General features: G+C 43.2%; 1 protein-coding gene across 1 annotated transcript in view; it reads right to left on the reverse strand.

Annotated features, from left to right (window-relative positions):
* Positions 1-10120: 10120 nt before the first annotated feature.
* The window catches only part of Clic4 (chloride intracellular channel 4), a 65492-nt gene continuing 59908 nt past the window's right edge, over positions 10121-15704 (reverse strand). The window contains exons 5-6 of the mRNA XM_046468815.2: positions 14244-14425; positions 10121-13555 (exon numbers count right to left, since the gene is read on the reverse strand). Coding sequence (XP_046324771.1) covers positions 13391-13555; positions 14244-14425 — 347 coding nt within the window. The 3' untranslated portion in view covers positions 10121-13390. The remainder of the gene's footprint in view (positions 13556-14243; positions 14426-15704) is intronic.

Here is a 15704-nt window from a genome sequence, read left to right on the forward strand (position 1 = left end):
TATTTAGAGACAGGGTCTCACTGAGTTGCTTAGCACCTTGCTAAGTTGCTGAGGCTGGCTTTGAACTCCCAATCCTCTTGCCTCAGCCTCCTGAGCCGCTGGGATTACAGGCGTGTGCCACCTGACTGGCTTCTACCTTCCTATCTGTTCTTAGCATGACTGCACTTTTCTAGAATTGTGTTTTAAGATTAGCTTCTGTTTATAATGGATTAGTTGTAAGTGCTAATAAGTCTCAATGGGTACTGTCTTGACAAATGACTTTAATTACCTTGATGCTATGAAAACATTTTTTATTCTTTATTGGAGACACTAGGATTGATATTTCATAGTCACATATTAAAAGCAATTAATTAATTTTTGTGTGCCTTTAGACAAAGTGATTGCAATGCAAAGACAGAATGTAGTATTTGGAGAATGATTTAAATTCAGCTCAACCTAGATGTGTCCTCTTAAATATCTCTTGACTGTGCCTTTCTTTAAATTGTACAATTACATTAAGCAGACGATTGTAACTCAAGGTAATATAACTTTGAGTTGTCTAAGAAAGAAAACAAAATCAAGTGTCCCAGATGATTCAGGGAAATGCTTATAATCTTTTAGATTCATGATAGAAAGTAAGCTACAGTTCTCTGTTTGGTTTTTTTTTTTTTTTCTTTTTTTCTGGTACCAGAAGTAGAATCCAGAGGCACTTAACCACTGAGCCACATCCCCAGCCCTTTTTTATATTTTACTTAGAGACAGGGTCTCGCTGAGTTACTTAGGGCTTTGCTAAGTGTCTGAGGCTGGCTTCGAACTTGAGATCTTCCTACCTCAACCTCCCAAACCATTGGGATTACAGGTGTGCGTGCCACCATGCCCAGTAAGAAAATAAGCTATTAAAAAAAAAAAAACTGTAACCAATAAGACTGGAAAATGTACTCCATATGAATTGGTTACCTCTGAGAGGTGAATTGGGGAGAAATATGCTCCATTTCTTTTACTTTGTTCTGTACTTTCCAGAACTTCTCCAAAGAGCAGAATGACTTTGATAATCCCTTCGACATTTAAAAACCTGTAACAAAACAAAAAGGCTCCTTGGTGTTCTGATTTTCCTAACAAAAAGTTTCCTCTATGAATCCGCCAAGATCTGTCCACAAGTATTTGTGGGTGAATGAAGGAGGAGCATTTCACCTCTCCTGGGACCCTGTCTCACCCTCTGCTTTTAGTCGCCTGGTTATTTGTGTTTATGTCTCTTCCCCCAAGTGATCCTCTGAGCTCCTGGAAAGCAGATGTCACGTGCCTCCGGAGGCACAGCTTGCCTTGCCAGTGCCTGGCACCTGGGATGCATGCGACAACTGTGTTACCTTTAAACACTGGAGCATCCCATGTAGTTACTGTGTGTATTTTAACATTAGACGAAAATACTTTTTAAAAATTTTTTTAATATTTATTTTTCAGTTTTCGGTGGACACAACATCTTTTATTTGATTTTTTGTGGTGCTGAGAATTGAACCCAGCACCCCGCGCATGCCAGGCGAGCGTGCTGCCGCTTGAGCCACATCCCCAGCCCCAGACGAAAATACTTTTAAACATGAGATCAAGATCCTGGGCACCAGGATGGTTGGATGGCTGGGGAATGTGGGCTTCCCGACTGTCAAGCCCTGGGCTCGTCTCCCGCACTGTGAGCCTATGTGCACACCCGCGTGCACCCATGCGCGCACACACAGATTATTTGTTAAACCCAATCCTTATGAAGTCTGGGAACCACCTGAAAGCCAACAAGAGAGGACAAAGATACAGATGTGGTTCCAGTGGCAACTCTGTCCTCACTGGATGGCCGTCACATTTGTGCCAATACGTTGCCTTTCCTGAGAACATATCCTAGGAGCCCCCACTCTGCACTTAACCAACTACAGAGCCGTGAGCAGGTCGTCCATCCTTAGGTTGTTCATGGGACAAGGATGTGGCAGTACACCCAGCTTGCTGTCACCAGAATGTCTAAGCATCAGATAATGAGAGGTGATGTCCAAAATTAAATAGAAAGGTGACTCTAGAACATTGCAGAAATATTCCATTAAAAAGCAAAACCATTGACTATCAGCTCTGTAGTGTGGGTCAGGGACTTGGGCTCCACTTCCTTTAGATTTATGCACATTTCCTGATCAAAAATAAACACACAGTAGGCAACCTCAAGGTTCTTGTAAGGGCCACGGAGCTCTTGAAGAATCTGTAGAATTTAGGAATAATTTTTTTTTACAGTTAAATATTTAAGAGAATGAAATGAAACTAGTTTTTTTTAAGTGTTTTCAAAGAAAAAAGGACGTAAAAAGGGCCCCAGGCTTCTCTTCCCCTGTCCCTTCCATGATTAGGATTTTGCTGGGTTAGAGTGACCTCTGCAGATAACTGGGGATTGAAAGGCCATCTCTGAGCTTTGGGGAAAAGGGGGACAGGGAGTCTGCTCTCCCTGGCCTGGCAAAGTCCCCTCACAACCAAACGGGACCCCTTCTTCTGCACTTGGCAGTGGTATGAAAACTGCAGTCCTTCCTGCACCCCCCACAGGCTCCTGAACCCCTGCTAGGAAAGTCCACGTGGGAGCCGCAGGCGGCTCCTCTACAGGCCAGTGGCCACAGGAGCCACTCCCAACACAGGGGAGGTGACAGCACTGAACTCAGTGCCCAATGCAAGCTCAAGAGCCAGATGACCTCAGCCCATTCCTGGCTGTGAGACCTTGGCAAATTATTTAACCTCCCTATACATCAGTTTCCTAAATTAAAAAAGAAGAGGGATAATGATCGTCCATCCTCCAATAGATGGTTAAGAACGTTAAAATACTGAAATATGCTTTTAAAAAAAACTCAGCACAGTAGCTGGAACGTGGCATTTAACGAAAATAATTTATTTTTGTTATTTGACCCAGGAACGCTTGAAGAAACTGAGGTTTACTCATTTCTTACTTTATGACATGAGATGAGCGATGTGTCATCGGTTGTCCCTTCTTTCCCCTAAATGATGCTCCAAGGCCACCTCTTTCCTAGGGATGCGACTCAGCCTGGCGGGGAAGTTTTCCCAGTCGGCAGCCTAATGTCGCCATCCTCTCTCTGCGCAGTGGCCTCTTCCCGGGGCGGGGCCTGCCTGTCCCCCTTGGGCCCCTGTCTGCCTCCTTTCCGGGGGACACTGCTGGCTATCTGGAGTCACCTGCTCTGCGGGTGCACTTTCCACCTGTGTGGGAACCGGCGCTCGGGGGCCCCCGGGAGCGCTAGGGGAGGCGCGCGAGGAGCCCTTCGGAACTGAGCCGCCGCGGCCTCCCTGGCCCGGCGGCGACCCAGCTGCCACCCAGACCTGGTAGTTTTGCCAGCGAAGCGCTTTCTCCAGCTGTGCGCCGCAGGCCGCGAGCGCGGGGTGTGCAGAAGCGCGAAGGGTCCGGGGCTGCGGCAGCCAAAGCCCGCGGGCGACCTGACCTCCGAGCGGGGCGCAGCCCTCCCCCAGGGTGCGATCGGCGTCCCGCCCAGCCCCGGCCCGAGGCGCGGAGGTGTCGAGGAGTGGCAGCGCCGACGAGCGTCCGTTCGACACAGGAAGGAGGGAAGGAGGCCGGAGGTGCCTTCACAACACACAGCAGCCCTGACAGATCTGATAAAGAGGAAGGAAGCAGGCGACGCTGCTGATCGGAGCTGACAGCTCCGCAAACTGCCGAGGTCCTGCAGCTGGCCCAGCCCTGTTTGCAGAAGTGGCGCCTTAAGGAGGAGAGCCTGCGCCGCCTGCTGGTCGTTTTAAAACGGCACCGTCTGGTGGCGTGAAAGCGAGCCAGGGGGGTTCAGCAGAAGGTGGTGGTCTTGGGGGCTGCAGGGCTTGTCTGGGCCTGGGGCCTCTGCCTTCTGCTCGTTTGCAGGAGACTCGCCCCAGAGAGCAAACGCAAGATGTGCGCTCCTGCTAGACCTCTGCTCACCTGGCAGCCTAGTTACCTTGGCTGTCAGAGGTGGGAACCAAGATGACTAATGAGAAAAGCAGGCACCCATCTCAAGATTGCAGAGCACCACCCGGATATTGCTACCTTCCCTAAAGACCTTAAGCAAATTCCACCTCCAGGTGCCTGTTTCCTCAGCCTCAAAATGGGAATGACAGTCTCCATCTAATTGGATTGATTGTTAAGGAGACTGAGTCGATGATATATATAAAATGCTTGGAAGAGTTATTGCTACATAATAAGCACCAGTGTTTGTCAAATTAAAAAAGAATTAATTCCAGGATGGGGAAAGTGCTTGTCTCCTTATCCTGGGGATTTTCTTGCTATCTTTCACGTATTGGTTTCTAGTTTAATCTACCACGATAAGTGAACATACTTCCTATGATTTCCTTCCTTTGAAATTGGCTGAAGCTGGCATTAGAGGTCACCATGTGGCCCATTTTGCTAAAAGGTCCATGTGCATTTGAAAAGAATGTGCATTCTTGAGCTGAATACAACGTCCCATGTGCCAGGGCTCTTGCATGTGGCACATACAGTACTGGGCCCTGCTTTCTTTAAGCGGTGGGGAGGCTCCCGGGGTTGGCTTGTGGCCCTGGTCGACACTTCATGGAATCACTGAGGATGTTGACTTTACAGCTGACCTTTTGCTCTCCTCCTAGTTCCTTTAGTCCTCTTGCCCTGCTTTCTTTAAATTGAACTTCTTAAAATTTTCATGTCCTCCACGAATCTTGGACTTTTAAGATAACCTCATTTGTACTATACACTATTTACCCATGACTTAGTCTACTTTTGTTAAATTAGTACTTTTACCCCTTTCCATGTAAACATCTACAAGTTGTACATAATTCCACTTCCTTCCACCAGCGAGATGTATTTCATACAACAGATGAGCGTATGTCACCAGCACACTATTACTGTTGTTTAGAGAGCATTCTTTTATATCTGTCTCCATATTTACCTGTTACTTTTTTTGGTTTTGTTTTTTGTCAATGGACCTTTATTTATATGTGGTGCTGAGAATCGAACCCAGGGCCTCACACATGCCAGGCAAGAGCTCCACCGCCGCCGAGTCACAGCCCAGCCCCTACCTGTTACTTTTGTCCTTACTTGGGTTCTACGCTTCTATCTGGGGCATTTTTCTTCTGTCTGGAAGTACTTCCTTTAATATTTTTGGTACCATAGTGTGTTGGTGCCAAATTCTCTTCAGCTTTTGTCTAAAAGGATTTATTTTGCCCTCATGGTTGAGATTCATTCCCCTGAGGCGGGAATTTTAGGTTAGTGGGGGGGGGGATTTTTAGCCCATTAGAGCTTTATCCCGCTGTCTTCCGTTTCCACAGTCCCCACTGGAAAATCAGGCCCTGGTTTTATTGCGGCTCCTTCAAAGTTTACACATAACTCCTTTTCCCCCGGCTGTCTTGAGGGCTTTCAACAGTTTGGTTTTTTAAGTGTCTTTTTTGTTTTGACTCCATGTGGAGTGTGCTAAGATTTGTGGGTTGGTGTCTTTCATCAGTTTTGGAAAATTCTCAGCCATTATTTCATTAAATATGGCTTCTTGCCACTCCCCTGCCTTCTGAGGCTTCCATATGTGTGTTTTTAGACTGGGTCCCACGTGTCTCTCAGGCTCTGCTCTGGCTTTCTTTGTTTTTAGTTTCTTTTCTTTTTTTGTACTGGGGATTGAATCCAGGTGCACTTAACCACTGAGCCACATCCCCATAACTTTTTATATTTTATTTAGAGATAGGGCCTTACTAAGTTGCTTAGGGCCTCAATAAGTTGCTGAGGCTGTCCTCAAACTTGTGATCCTCCTGCCTCAGCCTCCTGAGTCTCTAGGATTATAGGTGTTGCCACTGCACCCAGCATTTCACATTCTTTTTATTCTCTTGGCTTTAGTTGGAATGGTTTCTATTGACCATTCTTCAAGCACTAACCCTGACTTCTGCTGTTAAGCCATCCAGTGAGGTCCTTAAGTATTGCTTTTAAGTTTTGGGTTTTTTTTTTAATGTATTGAGGTTATGGGGCTGGGGATGTGGCTCAAACGGTAGCGCGCTCGCCTGGCATGCGTGTGGCCCGGGTTCGATCCTCAGCACCACATACAAACAAAGATGTTGTGTCTGCCGAAAACTAAAAAATAAATATTAAAAATTCTCTCTCTCTCCCTCCCTCCCTCCCTCTCTCACTCTATCTTTAAAAAAAATGTATTGAGGTTATTACAAACTACAGAATTCACAATTCACCCTAAATTTTAGATGAAAAGTTAAATGACTTTTAATAAATTTATGGAGTTGAACCTCCATTGCTGGGAGCCATTAGCCAAGTAGGTATGACAATTTCCTTGCCAGCATACCCCATGTTGCTTAGTGGAAGGACTCGTGGAAATAGGACATTTTGCAGTGACACTGCAGTTAGGTGACCTTGCTCAAGGACCAGGGCGGATCCGGGATTAGGGTGTTCCCGGTTTAGGATAATCCGGTTTAGGGCGTTCCAGGTTTAAGATTATTCCTGCTGGGAATAGGGCATATCCTGCTGCCTGAGTTCCCCTTGAGTTCTCAAGGGATTCAGACAGTATTTTTTGGGAGACAGAAGCCCAGTGGGAGTGGATTTGGGCAGAGAATGTGGATTTCCCCAGAACGTGATTGTAGACGGCTGGTGTGAGTTTGGGAATAAAGAGTTGCTGTTTGAATCTACAAGCTGTGTGGTGGCTCGTGATTGTGTGCCCAGCCAGACTGCGGCATTTGTGCCCAGCCAGACTGCGGCACTCCATCAGCACAATTCATTTATTTCTTTAAAATATATTTTAGATGATATCTGAATCAAACTTTTTAATTCAAATACAAGGAAGGAAACCACATTACTAACTGCCACTCAACCTGTCAATATAGTAATTGTTCAAATTTTTAACAAGGCAAATTGTCCCCTTGCCATACTTTTGTTATAATTCAGGGATCAGAAAGTTTGTATTTTTAAATTGAACGATCCAGCCATTTTTAGTATATTCACAAAATGTGCAGCCTCCACAATCATCTAATTCCAGAACATTTTTATCTCCAAAAAATAAACCCCCGTACCCAGTAGCCGGCTTTCCCCATCTCCTCCAGCTCCCAGCAATCATTAACCCATGGCCTCGGGAGATTTGCCTGTTGAGGACACTTTAATAAGTGAACTCATGCAGCCCATGGCATTTCCGGGCTCCTCCACGCTGCGGCCGTGTGGACGCCACACCTCTGTATGATTCGCTAGTGTTCACCATGTGCTATTCCACCTGCGTTTATCCATCCATCAGATGGACCTTGGTTGTTTCCATTACTGGGCCATCTTGCTCAGTATCCTGCTAGGAGCATCCATATGTGTGACATGGGGACATGTTTCAATCTTCTGGGTGTGGACGTGCTGGGTAGATATGAAGCGCTCCCAAGCTGTTCTCCAAAATGGCTCCATGTCACGTTTGCCACCAGCAGTGTGAGTTGTCATTTCTCCACACCCTTGTCAACACACTGGTGTCCACCTTCTCAAGTCCAGCCATCCTAGTGGGATGAAGGATTTCATCATGGGTTTGGTTTACATTCCCCTAATGATTAAAAATGGTAACAATTTTTCTTTGTTCATGACATGGTTTGCATATGCTTCCAGTGTGTCCCTGGGTTGGAGGCTTGGTCCCCAGTTTGGCGACACTGGTGGATGGAGGAACCATTAAGAGATAATGCCTAGTACAGGTCACTAGGTCATTGGAGCCACTGCCCTTGGAAGGAATTGAATTAATTTCATGTTCTCTTGGCACCCTCATTAGTTCTTAAAATAAGGTTATTAGAAAAGAGCAGGACTGGCCCCTCCCTCTGTCTGGCTTCCTGTCTTGCTAGGCGATGGCTCTGCTTCAAGCACACCTGCTACTGTGACGCCATCTGCCAGAAGATCCTCACCTGAGCCAAACTGAGGACAGTGCTGTGTTCTGAACCTCCAAAACCGAGCGCTAAGCGAATCTCTTCTTTTCTTTACCAAATATCCAACCTTGAGTATTTTGTTACAGCCATGGAAAATGAACAGATGTTTTATGAGTCATTTGTGTGACTTTTTTTTTTAAAGAGAGAGAGAGAGAGAGAGAGAGAGAGAGAGAGAGATGTGTGTGACTTCTTTGAAGAAATGTCCATTCAGATTCTTTGCCCATTTTTTAATTGGGTTATCTTTTTGAGTTGTAAGAATTCTTCATATATTCTGGATACGAGATCCTAATCAATAATCCACACTATTTAGAACAATTCCATCATCCCCAAAAGATCCTGTTTGCATCAATTCCCTTTCGCCCCCAGCACTAGATCACTAAAATGTGTTGTGTGTTTTGGACATGTCCTTTTCCCTAATGAAAACTTGTCATCTAATATTATGAGATCACAGGAGACGTTCCTCTGCCTTTTAGAAGCCCTCGGCTTAGCTTCTAGTCTGTCATGTGCAGCTCTGGAGTTCAGGAAAAAAAAAAAAAAAAAAACAGAAAACTGCACAACTGTAAGAAAATCAGCTTTACATCTGGGTGTCCTGGGTTTCCAATGTGCCCTTCTGGGTGGGCCAAAACCCAGTTCTGGGCCCAGAATCCACTGGGGAGAAACCAGCCCGGCCACAAGGAGGGCCTGCCTTTCTGCATTTGGACCCAGGGAGTCTCCCCTGCTTAGGTGGTGTTCTGGTGCATGTTATTGTGTTGTCTGAACCCAGGCCCCCTGCGCTGTGTTGCAGTACACTGTGCTGCTGTGGCCTCCCATGTCCTGCCCATCAATTTATTCTTTAATAAATCCTTGCATCTTATCAGACGGGCTTCCTTTCTCACCCACTCCCACGTGTGGGCTATCTGGGGGCAAAACATTGTTGAGGTTTTGTTGGAAAATAGTTTGGGTTTGAAATGTCTCCCCAAAGACCATGTGTTAAAGGCGTGGTTGCAAGCCTGTGGGAGGTGATGGAAACCTTAGGACATATGCCCTTAAAGGGGACACTGGGGACCCCAGCCCCTTCCTCTCCTTGCTCACCAGGTGCCATAAGGTGAAGAGGCCTCCTTTGCCACATGCTGCCACAGGCCCAAAGCAACAGGGTCAAGCAATCACAGGCTGAAAGCACTGAAATCATGCGCCAAAATAAGCCTTTCATTTATGAGTTGTTTATGTTACATTTTGTCCCCGTGATAGAAAGCGAACTGAGATTCTTTTGCTTTTTGAGTTCTCCAACCATGAACATGGTATACCTGTCCAGGGAGCAGAGTTCTGTTAGGCCTTTCAATATTTGGTGATTTTCTCTATAAAGGAAGTGTACATCCTTTGTCAGATTTGATCCTAAATAGCTTAGGGTTTAGTGTCTTTTCAATCCTTTGAAGCACTTTGTTTTTCAGAACAAGTAATAAATTCACAAATCTCTAAAAGCTCTAAGAGGCACTCACATGCTGTTTTTTCTCCATCATCTAGGTTTCCTTCAGAAGAAATCAGTGTTACCAACTTTAACTGTTAATGTGGCTAACATTAGTATATAGTGACTCTATTACTGTATGTAATAGGACTTTTGTTCCTCAGTATTGCATATAAAAATCCAGTTGAATTCTTAGTATTCCTAACCTAACAATCTGTAGGTCATTTTGGGTTTTACACATACACACATATGCCTGCATAGGGGAGTCATTTTGTCACGTCTTTCTCATTCCTTATTCTGTTACTGTCTTATTGTGCTGGCTAAGATGTCTCTAGATGAAATAGCTATGAAATGTAGTTTAGCTGTAGCTGTAATTGACATGGGGCAACTCTTATCCCTAACTTTAATGAGAAATCTTCTTTACATGACATTTGCGGTAGGTTCTTGGTTGGAGTCGTCATCTTGTTAAAATACTGGTCCTATTTTGATAATCAAGTACCATGACAGCTTTTTAAAACATTTTTAAATATACTTATTTTATTTATTTTTATGTGGTGCTGAGGATCGAACCCAGGGCCTCTCACATGCAAGGCGAGCGCTCTACCGCTGAGCCACAACTCCAGCCCCTCATGAAAGTTTTTAACGAATTATTTTCCACACCTACTGAGTTGATCATATGGATTTTATTTTCCTTTAACTTATTAAATGTGCTGAATTGCACATTCACAGAAAAAAATAGTCTCAAAAATACTTCTACCCCAAGTTTTTAAATATTCTCATGAGGGAGAAAAAAAGAATACTGTATGATAGTGAAAATATATTTTATTTTTTGAATATAATAGCTGCCAGCAATATACTGGTGTTGATGTTCCAGAGAGAGAAAAGAAAATACAAGCACTCAATAATAAGCTTTCATTTGCCTACTCAGGAAATTCTAAAGAAAATACTCCAAATTCTGTTTAACATTATGACTTGGGGAGTTTTGTTTTTCTCCCTTGATAAAAATATAATTTTGGATGCCCCAACCTTGATAATCTGTAAAGGATGGAATTTTTAAAGCCTATAAATATCAACAATGAATGCTTCCCTCTCTTTGAATTAAATATTGATTATAACCAGTGTAAGAAATTGGTGAATCAATTAGGTTGATGAAATGTGTATCAAAATGTTCATGAAAAAAATAATTTCTATTTCCTCTCATTTTTACTTTGTAGATACTTTCTAAATGGGTTTTTCTTTAATGCACAGAAATTTTAAAACTATCTGCATGCAACTCTGGAGAGGCTCAAAACTCAACAGAAATAACTCAACAGAAATAAAAATGTCTAAATTCTAGAACTGATCCACTCAGTGTAAGAATAAACATCAGAAATCTCTTAATTGTACACGGATTGTTCAAAGGGTTAGAGTTGTGAAAGCCAAAGTTACCAAAAAAATAAAACCTTATCTGAATTTTACTGAAAATTTGAATCTAAATTTAAAAAAAAGGAAGTCTATAACTGGAATAGTACAGAGCTTCCCAACTGTTTAATAAATTTCTCAGTGTCCCTTGGAAAATAGTGAGACTGTCATTCAGACTGCAATCTCCTCAAAGAAGTATAACAAAATTAAGAGGAATTACTTTTTAGCTGTAGAAATAAAATCAGATGATTTCCATACATCAAGCCAAATACTACATGAATTGCCAAGAACATTGTTATGTCCCAAGTCTCTCAAGACTGAGCTAGGCTCCCTCCCCAGACACAGGATGGAGTAAAAACTTGTGCGGGCTCTTACCAGCCGTGATGTAGTTGCCACTCAATCATGTCTGACTAACTTCCTTGGTAGAAAAATAAAATCAGTCTTTCTACAGAGAAAAATAATTCTGCCTTCATCAAAGTCAGAGAAGACTGGCCTTTCTTGGACAGGCGGAGAGAGCCGAGTGGAATCACTGGGGAATAAAAACAACGGAGAGAACAGATGCCCACAGGGAGCTGTTTCTGAGGGGCTCTTGGTCACCTCTGTCTCAGGACGGCAGTGCTGTCCTCTGGGCACCCGACTCTGTCTGCCTGGCCCACCATTCTCTGAAAGAACAGACACCCTTCTCTTAAATCTCTCTCGCGCTTTAAGCTAATAGGTGTGGTTCAGTATCACCCAGAGGCCACATTGTCATGTTTAAAATGTGAAGACTGCAGGGTGCTGAGGCCTGCTGTGCCCTGGTGCAGATGGGACACCTGCACCCACCAAAACCACTGCAACCCAGACTCTCGATGGGAGCTGGACAGTACTTCTTTCTGGAACCAGGTAAATCATCCAAGACGGGGGCTTAGACTTTTGATCAGCAATAGGAGCACTGTGAAAGGTAAGGTAAAGGAATCTCCCTGAGCCAAATGGATATAATATGGAGCTTTTTCTTATCTTCCTATACTAAGCTAATTACTGACAGGTTAAAGAATGCAGTTGTGCTTATAAAAGTCAGGCTGCTTCCATAAAACCAGTGCTTACTAAATGTCACCGTATCAAAGGGGAGAAAACATTGCCATCTTAAAGCAATATTCTTAAAATCCTTAAAGCAAATTAAAAAATAAAAATAAAAAAGAAAGAAAGAAGAGCCCATGGGAATAGCACATCTTAAACAAGTTAGGTACACAAATGTTATTACAGTCACAGCCACAGTCTTTGGAGCAGTACTAAGAAAGTCCACCTTGGTTTTGTTTTGCTTTGAATAAATGAATAAAACACATAGCAAACTTTTGTTCCACTTTCACCAAGTTCATTCTTGTTAGAGCACAAATAATTTCTAATTTAGGACTTCCAATTTAAATAACAAAGTCAAAAGCCCACACCTAGAGTGCTATTCCTCAATTAATGCAACTGCATAAAAATCTAACTCAAGGAAGCACAGAGACTGAGATCAGGCCAAGTGGGTGAACACACCCTCACCCTAACATTCAACCTGTCTACACAGAGCAAACCACCTTCTGTGTAAAGCCCCACAGTAAATGGGTGGTGCGAGAGTTGGTAATGTGTGCTTTATGGGTCTCAAAACAGAATGGATAATGCACTCTCCAGATTTAATCTACATTAAATATGCTTTAGAAACAAAATATACTTGACATTTTGACAAACCCACTCTACATTCTTTAGACTAACTTCTGTACTCGTTAACTTTTACATTTCTAATCACTGCACGGCTAGAGCTACGTCAGCTATGTGTCAGTGTATGTAGTGCTCAAAAATATCTACAGACAGCAGGGCGTTACCTAAAAAGGAGCTTTTTAAAATAAAGAAGGTGATACTCTTCCAAATGAATGGCACTGGGCAAAACACACACAACCAACAACACATTTAGAGTGTCAGGTGCCCATCAGTTTCTCTTCTAAGGACAAAATGCTTGCGATCTTGAGAATACCATCCCTCCCTCTAAACTTTCACCTTCCACATAGTGTCAGATGTTAAAATTTGTATGAAGGATAAATGATTTTAGACAAAACTAAAAATCTATCTACAAAAGAACAGCAGGATTTGTAGTGACTTTCTGTAGCAGGCGCTCTTCTCTGGGGGTGGTGTCTTTCAGGATGTATCTAGGATAGACTCAACTGAAAGTATTTCTGATACAGTAGCAATCCTTTCATATACTCTTACTAAATATTACAAAATTCCAAAAAATACATAAATACTTCATGTACCACGTATTATGCACCAGCTTGCGGCTGACGGATGTCACGGCTACTATCTTAACAGTTACACACTGCACCTCAAAAGTTCTGCCATCTATGCACAGAATGGTGAGGACTCCAGAGAGATGGCACACTGCCTCTCACATGGAGGGTTGTGACGGAGTGTTTCCAAGTTAGAGGACAGGAGGACACCACTGGTAGGGAAGGCAGGCAGGGTGGGAGGATTGTAAAATAATACTGCTTAGGAGTGTATACTTTAAGATAACTACTATACCTTGTCTATCCTTGACCCTAATCTTGAATAACTGCATGTTCATGCAAAACACATTTCTACTTTATAGGAAGATGAGCAGTCTGTTAGGAAAAGCGTATTCTTAGGGGAAGATCTGAAGACATCTCTCTCGTAAGTGCTATTTTATTTGGTAAGTCTTTTGGCAACATCACTGTATGCTATTTCAACCTCCTTATCACTGGGACAGGTATTGGTAAACTCATCCCGACTATAGGCATTAGTTAGGTATCTCCAGATGCCAGTCATTCCTTTTGGAATATCAAAGTTGCGATATTTTTTGGCCACCACCTGAAATACAAAGAGATCCAAAGTTAACATACATTTTCCATGTCTCATAAAGTAGACACGTCTGATTTTAGAGCACATTATTAAGTCTCTGTCACCATCATTCTAATTAGACTTTTAAATAATGACTAAGACTGCAAGCTACACCAGGGACTCAGAAATGTAATAGCGACTATAAATGCGCACTAGGGCCCCCAGAGACAGAGCTAAGTCTAACCCACTGGGTAAATGCTTTTAAAACACGTGCTACTTAGATTTGTTCTTCTATCTTAGAGCTTTATACACAACCAGCGCTCCTCACTGTTCTGTCTAGCACAGTGTCTCCCATCAGACACACTCAGTATTTTTTGACTGGAATAGAAAAAGCCAGGTGATCACAGAGCGGAATTTGACAAGGGAAGCCAGTGTAGCAAACTCCAGTCAGACTTACCTATTATGTTTTTGAATATTTACTTAGAGAAAAGAATAAGCAAAATATTCCTCTTTATCATATGCCTCAATTTTAAGACATGTTTTCCATTTCATTAGCTCTGGGTATTTCAGCTATGCCTAAGCCGCAATGAGTGACACTATTTGGGGACTTCCTACTTGTATGGAAGACCACCAGAAAAGCTTTAGGCATAAAGGAAGTGCTAGCCCGGTAAACCGACATTGGGCCTAAGGGCGGCGACACCACCCCCAACAGGCCCACCTTGACGATGTGCAGTTTGGGCAGCAGGTTGCAATCAGCTAGTGTCATTTCATTGCCATCCAGGAATTTACGCGTAGAAAACTTAATGTCCTCCATGCTGTTCTCGTCAATTTCATCAGGGAGGGGAGAATTCAGATACTCGTCCAGTTTCTGCAGTGTTTTCAAGAGTCCCCTCTCCAGTGCTGAAAGAAAGACCAGACACTGTAAGAAAAAAAAGACCTACGCCTAAGGAGAAGCGCTAGCTCTGACACCTCTTCTGCAGAGCTAGGTGGGCGAGGCTCCGCTCTCCTGTTCAAGTAAAGAGACAAACAAGCTCCAGAGTGTCGGGCAGTGGTCCCTGTAAAGTCTTGTTCATCACCAAATGCCCACACATGGACACACTGCGGCCCAACACGGTGGATGCCTACACTGCAAAAATGAGGGGGGAAGGGCAAGTGTATTAACGTAAATCTAGATAAGAAACTCTTGCAGAGACAGAGATTATAGTTCTCAAGTTTAAATCCTGTTCCACCAGAAATATTTGGATTTATCACAAAGAAATGTGTTGAGAAACGTCAACACCTGCACAAACAATTCAAGCAGGAAACCTAGGGATTTTGCAATGTTATAATACACAAGAAGCCAAGAATAGCACTATCTTACATAAAAAGCACAAGGGTCAGATTAAAGAGTTGGATTTATAATACTGAATCAAGAGTGTCTTTAAGAGTCAAATAGATGAAGATGCTACAACTTGCTGGGCGTGGTGGCGCACGCCTGTAATCCCAGCAGCTCAGGAGGCTGAGGCAGAAGGATCACAAGTTCAAAGACAGACTTAGCAACTTAGTTATGGTCTCATTTCTAATTTGGGGACTGCTTGTGAAGGATTATCAATTTTGTTTCTATTTCATTACATTCTGCCCTTTATCATTTCCTTCCTCTGCCTTACTGGGTTTAATTTGCTAATCTCTTCCCACCCCCCAACTAAATTTCGAGGTGGATATTTTTAGATCACCAATATTTAGCTCTTCTTCTTTTCTAATATACGCACTTTAGAGCCACAAAATCCCTCCCTACACAGCTTTCACCACACACATCTGACAAATTTAGATATATTTTCATCTGTGGGATATTTTAAAATGTACTACTTAATTTTCAAGTAAAAACTTTCTAGCTATACTTTTGTTATTTTCTTTGGCCAGGGAAAACATGCTTTATAATTTCAACTTTTTACCAGGGATTGAACCCAGGGGTGCTTAACCACTGAGCCACACCTCAGCTCTTTTTATGTTTTAGAGACAGGGTCTCGCTAGGTTGCTTAGGGCCTCACTAAGTTGCTGAGATGCTAGCTTTAAACTCTCAGTCCTCCTGCCTCAGCCTCCCACGCCGCTGGGATTATAGGCACGTGCCACCTTACCACCAATTTCAACATTTTTTGAAAGCTTTTTAGATTTGCTTTTTGACAGAGCTTTACTGTCACTC

The sequence above is a fragment of the Marmota monax genome, unplaced genomic scaffold (genome assembly GCF_021218885.2).
Source record: "Marmota monax isolate L192 unplaced genomic scaffold, Marmota_monax_Labrador192_F-V1.1 WCK01_AAM20220418_F8-fsc00008, whole genome shotgun sequence".
In the NCBI taxonomy this organism is placed as follows: domain Eukaryota; kingdom Metazoa; phylum Chordata; class Mammalia; order Rodentia; family Sciuridae; genus Marmota; species Marmota monax.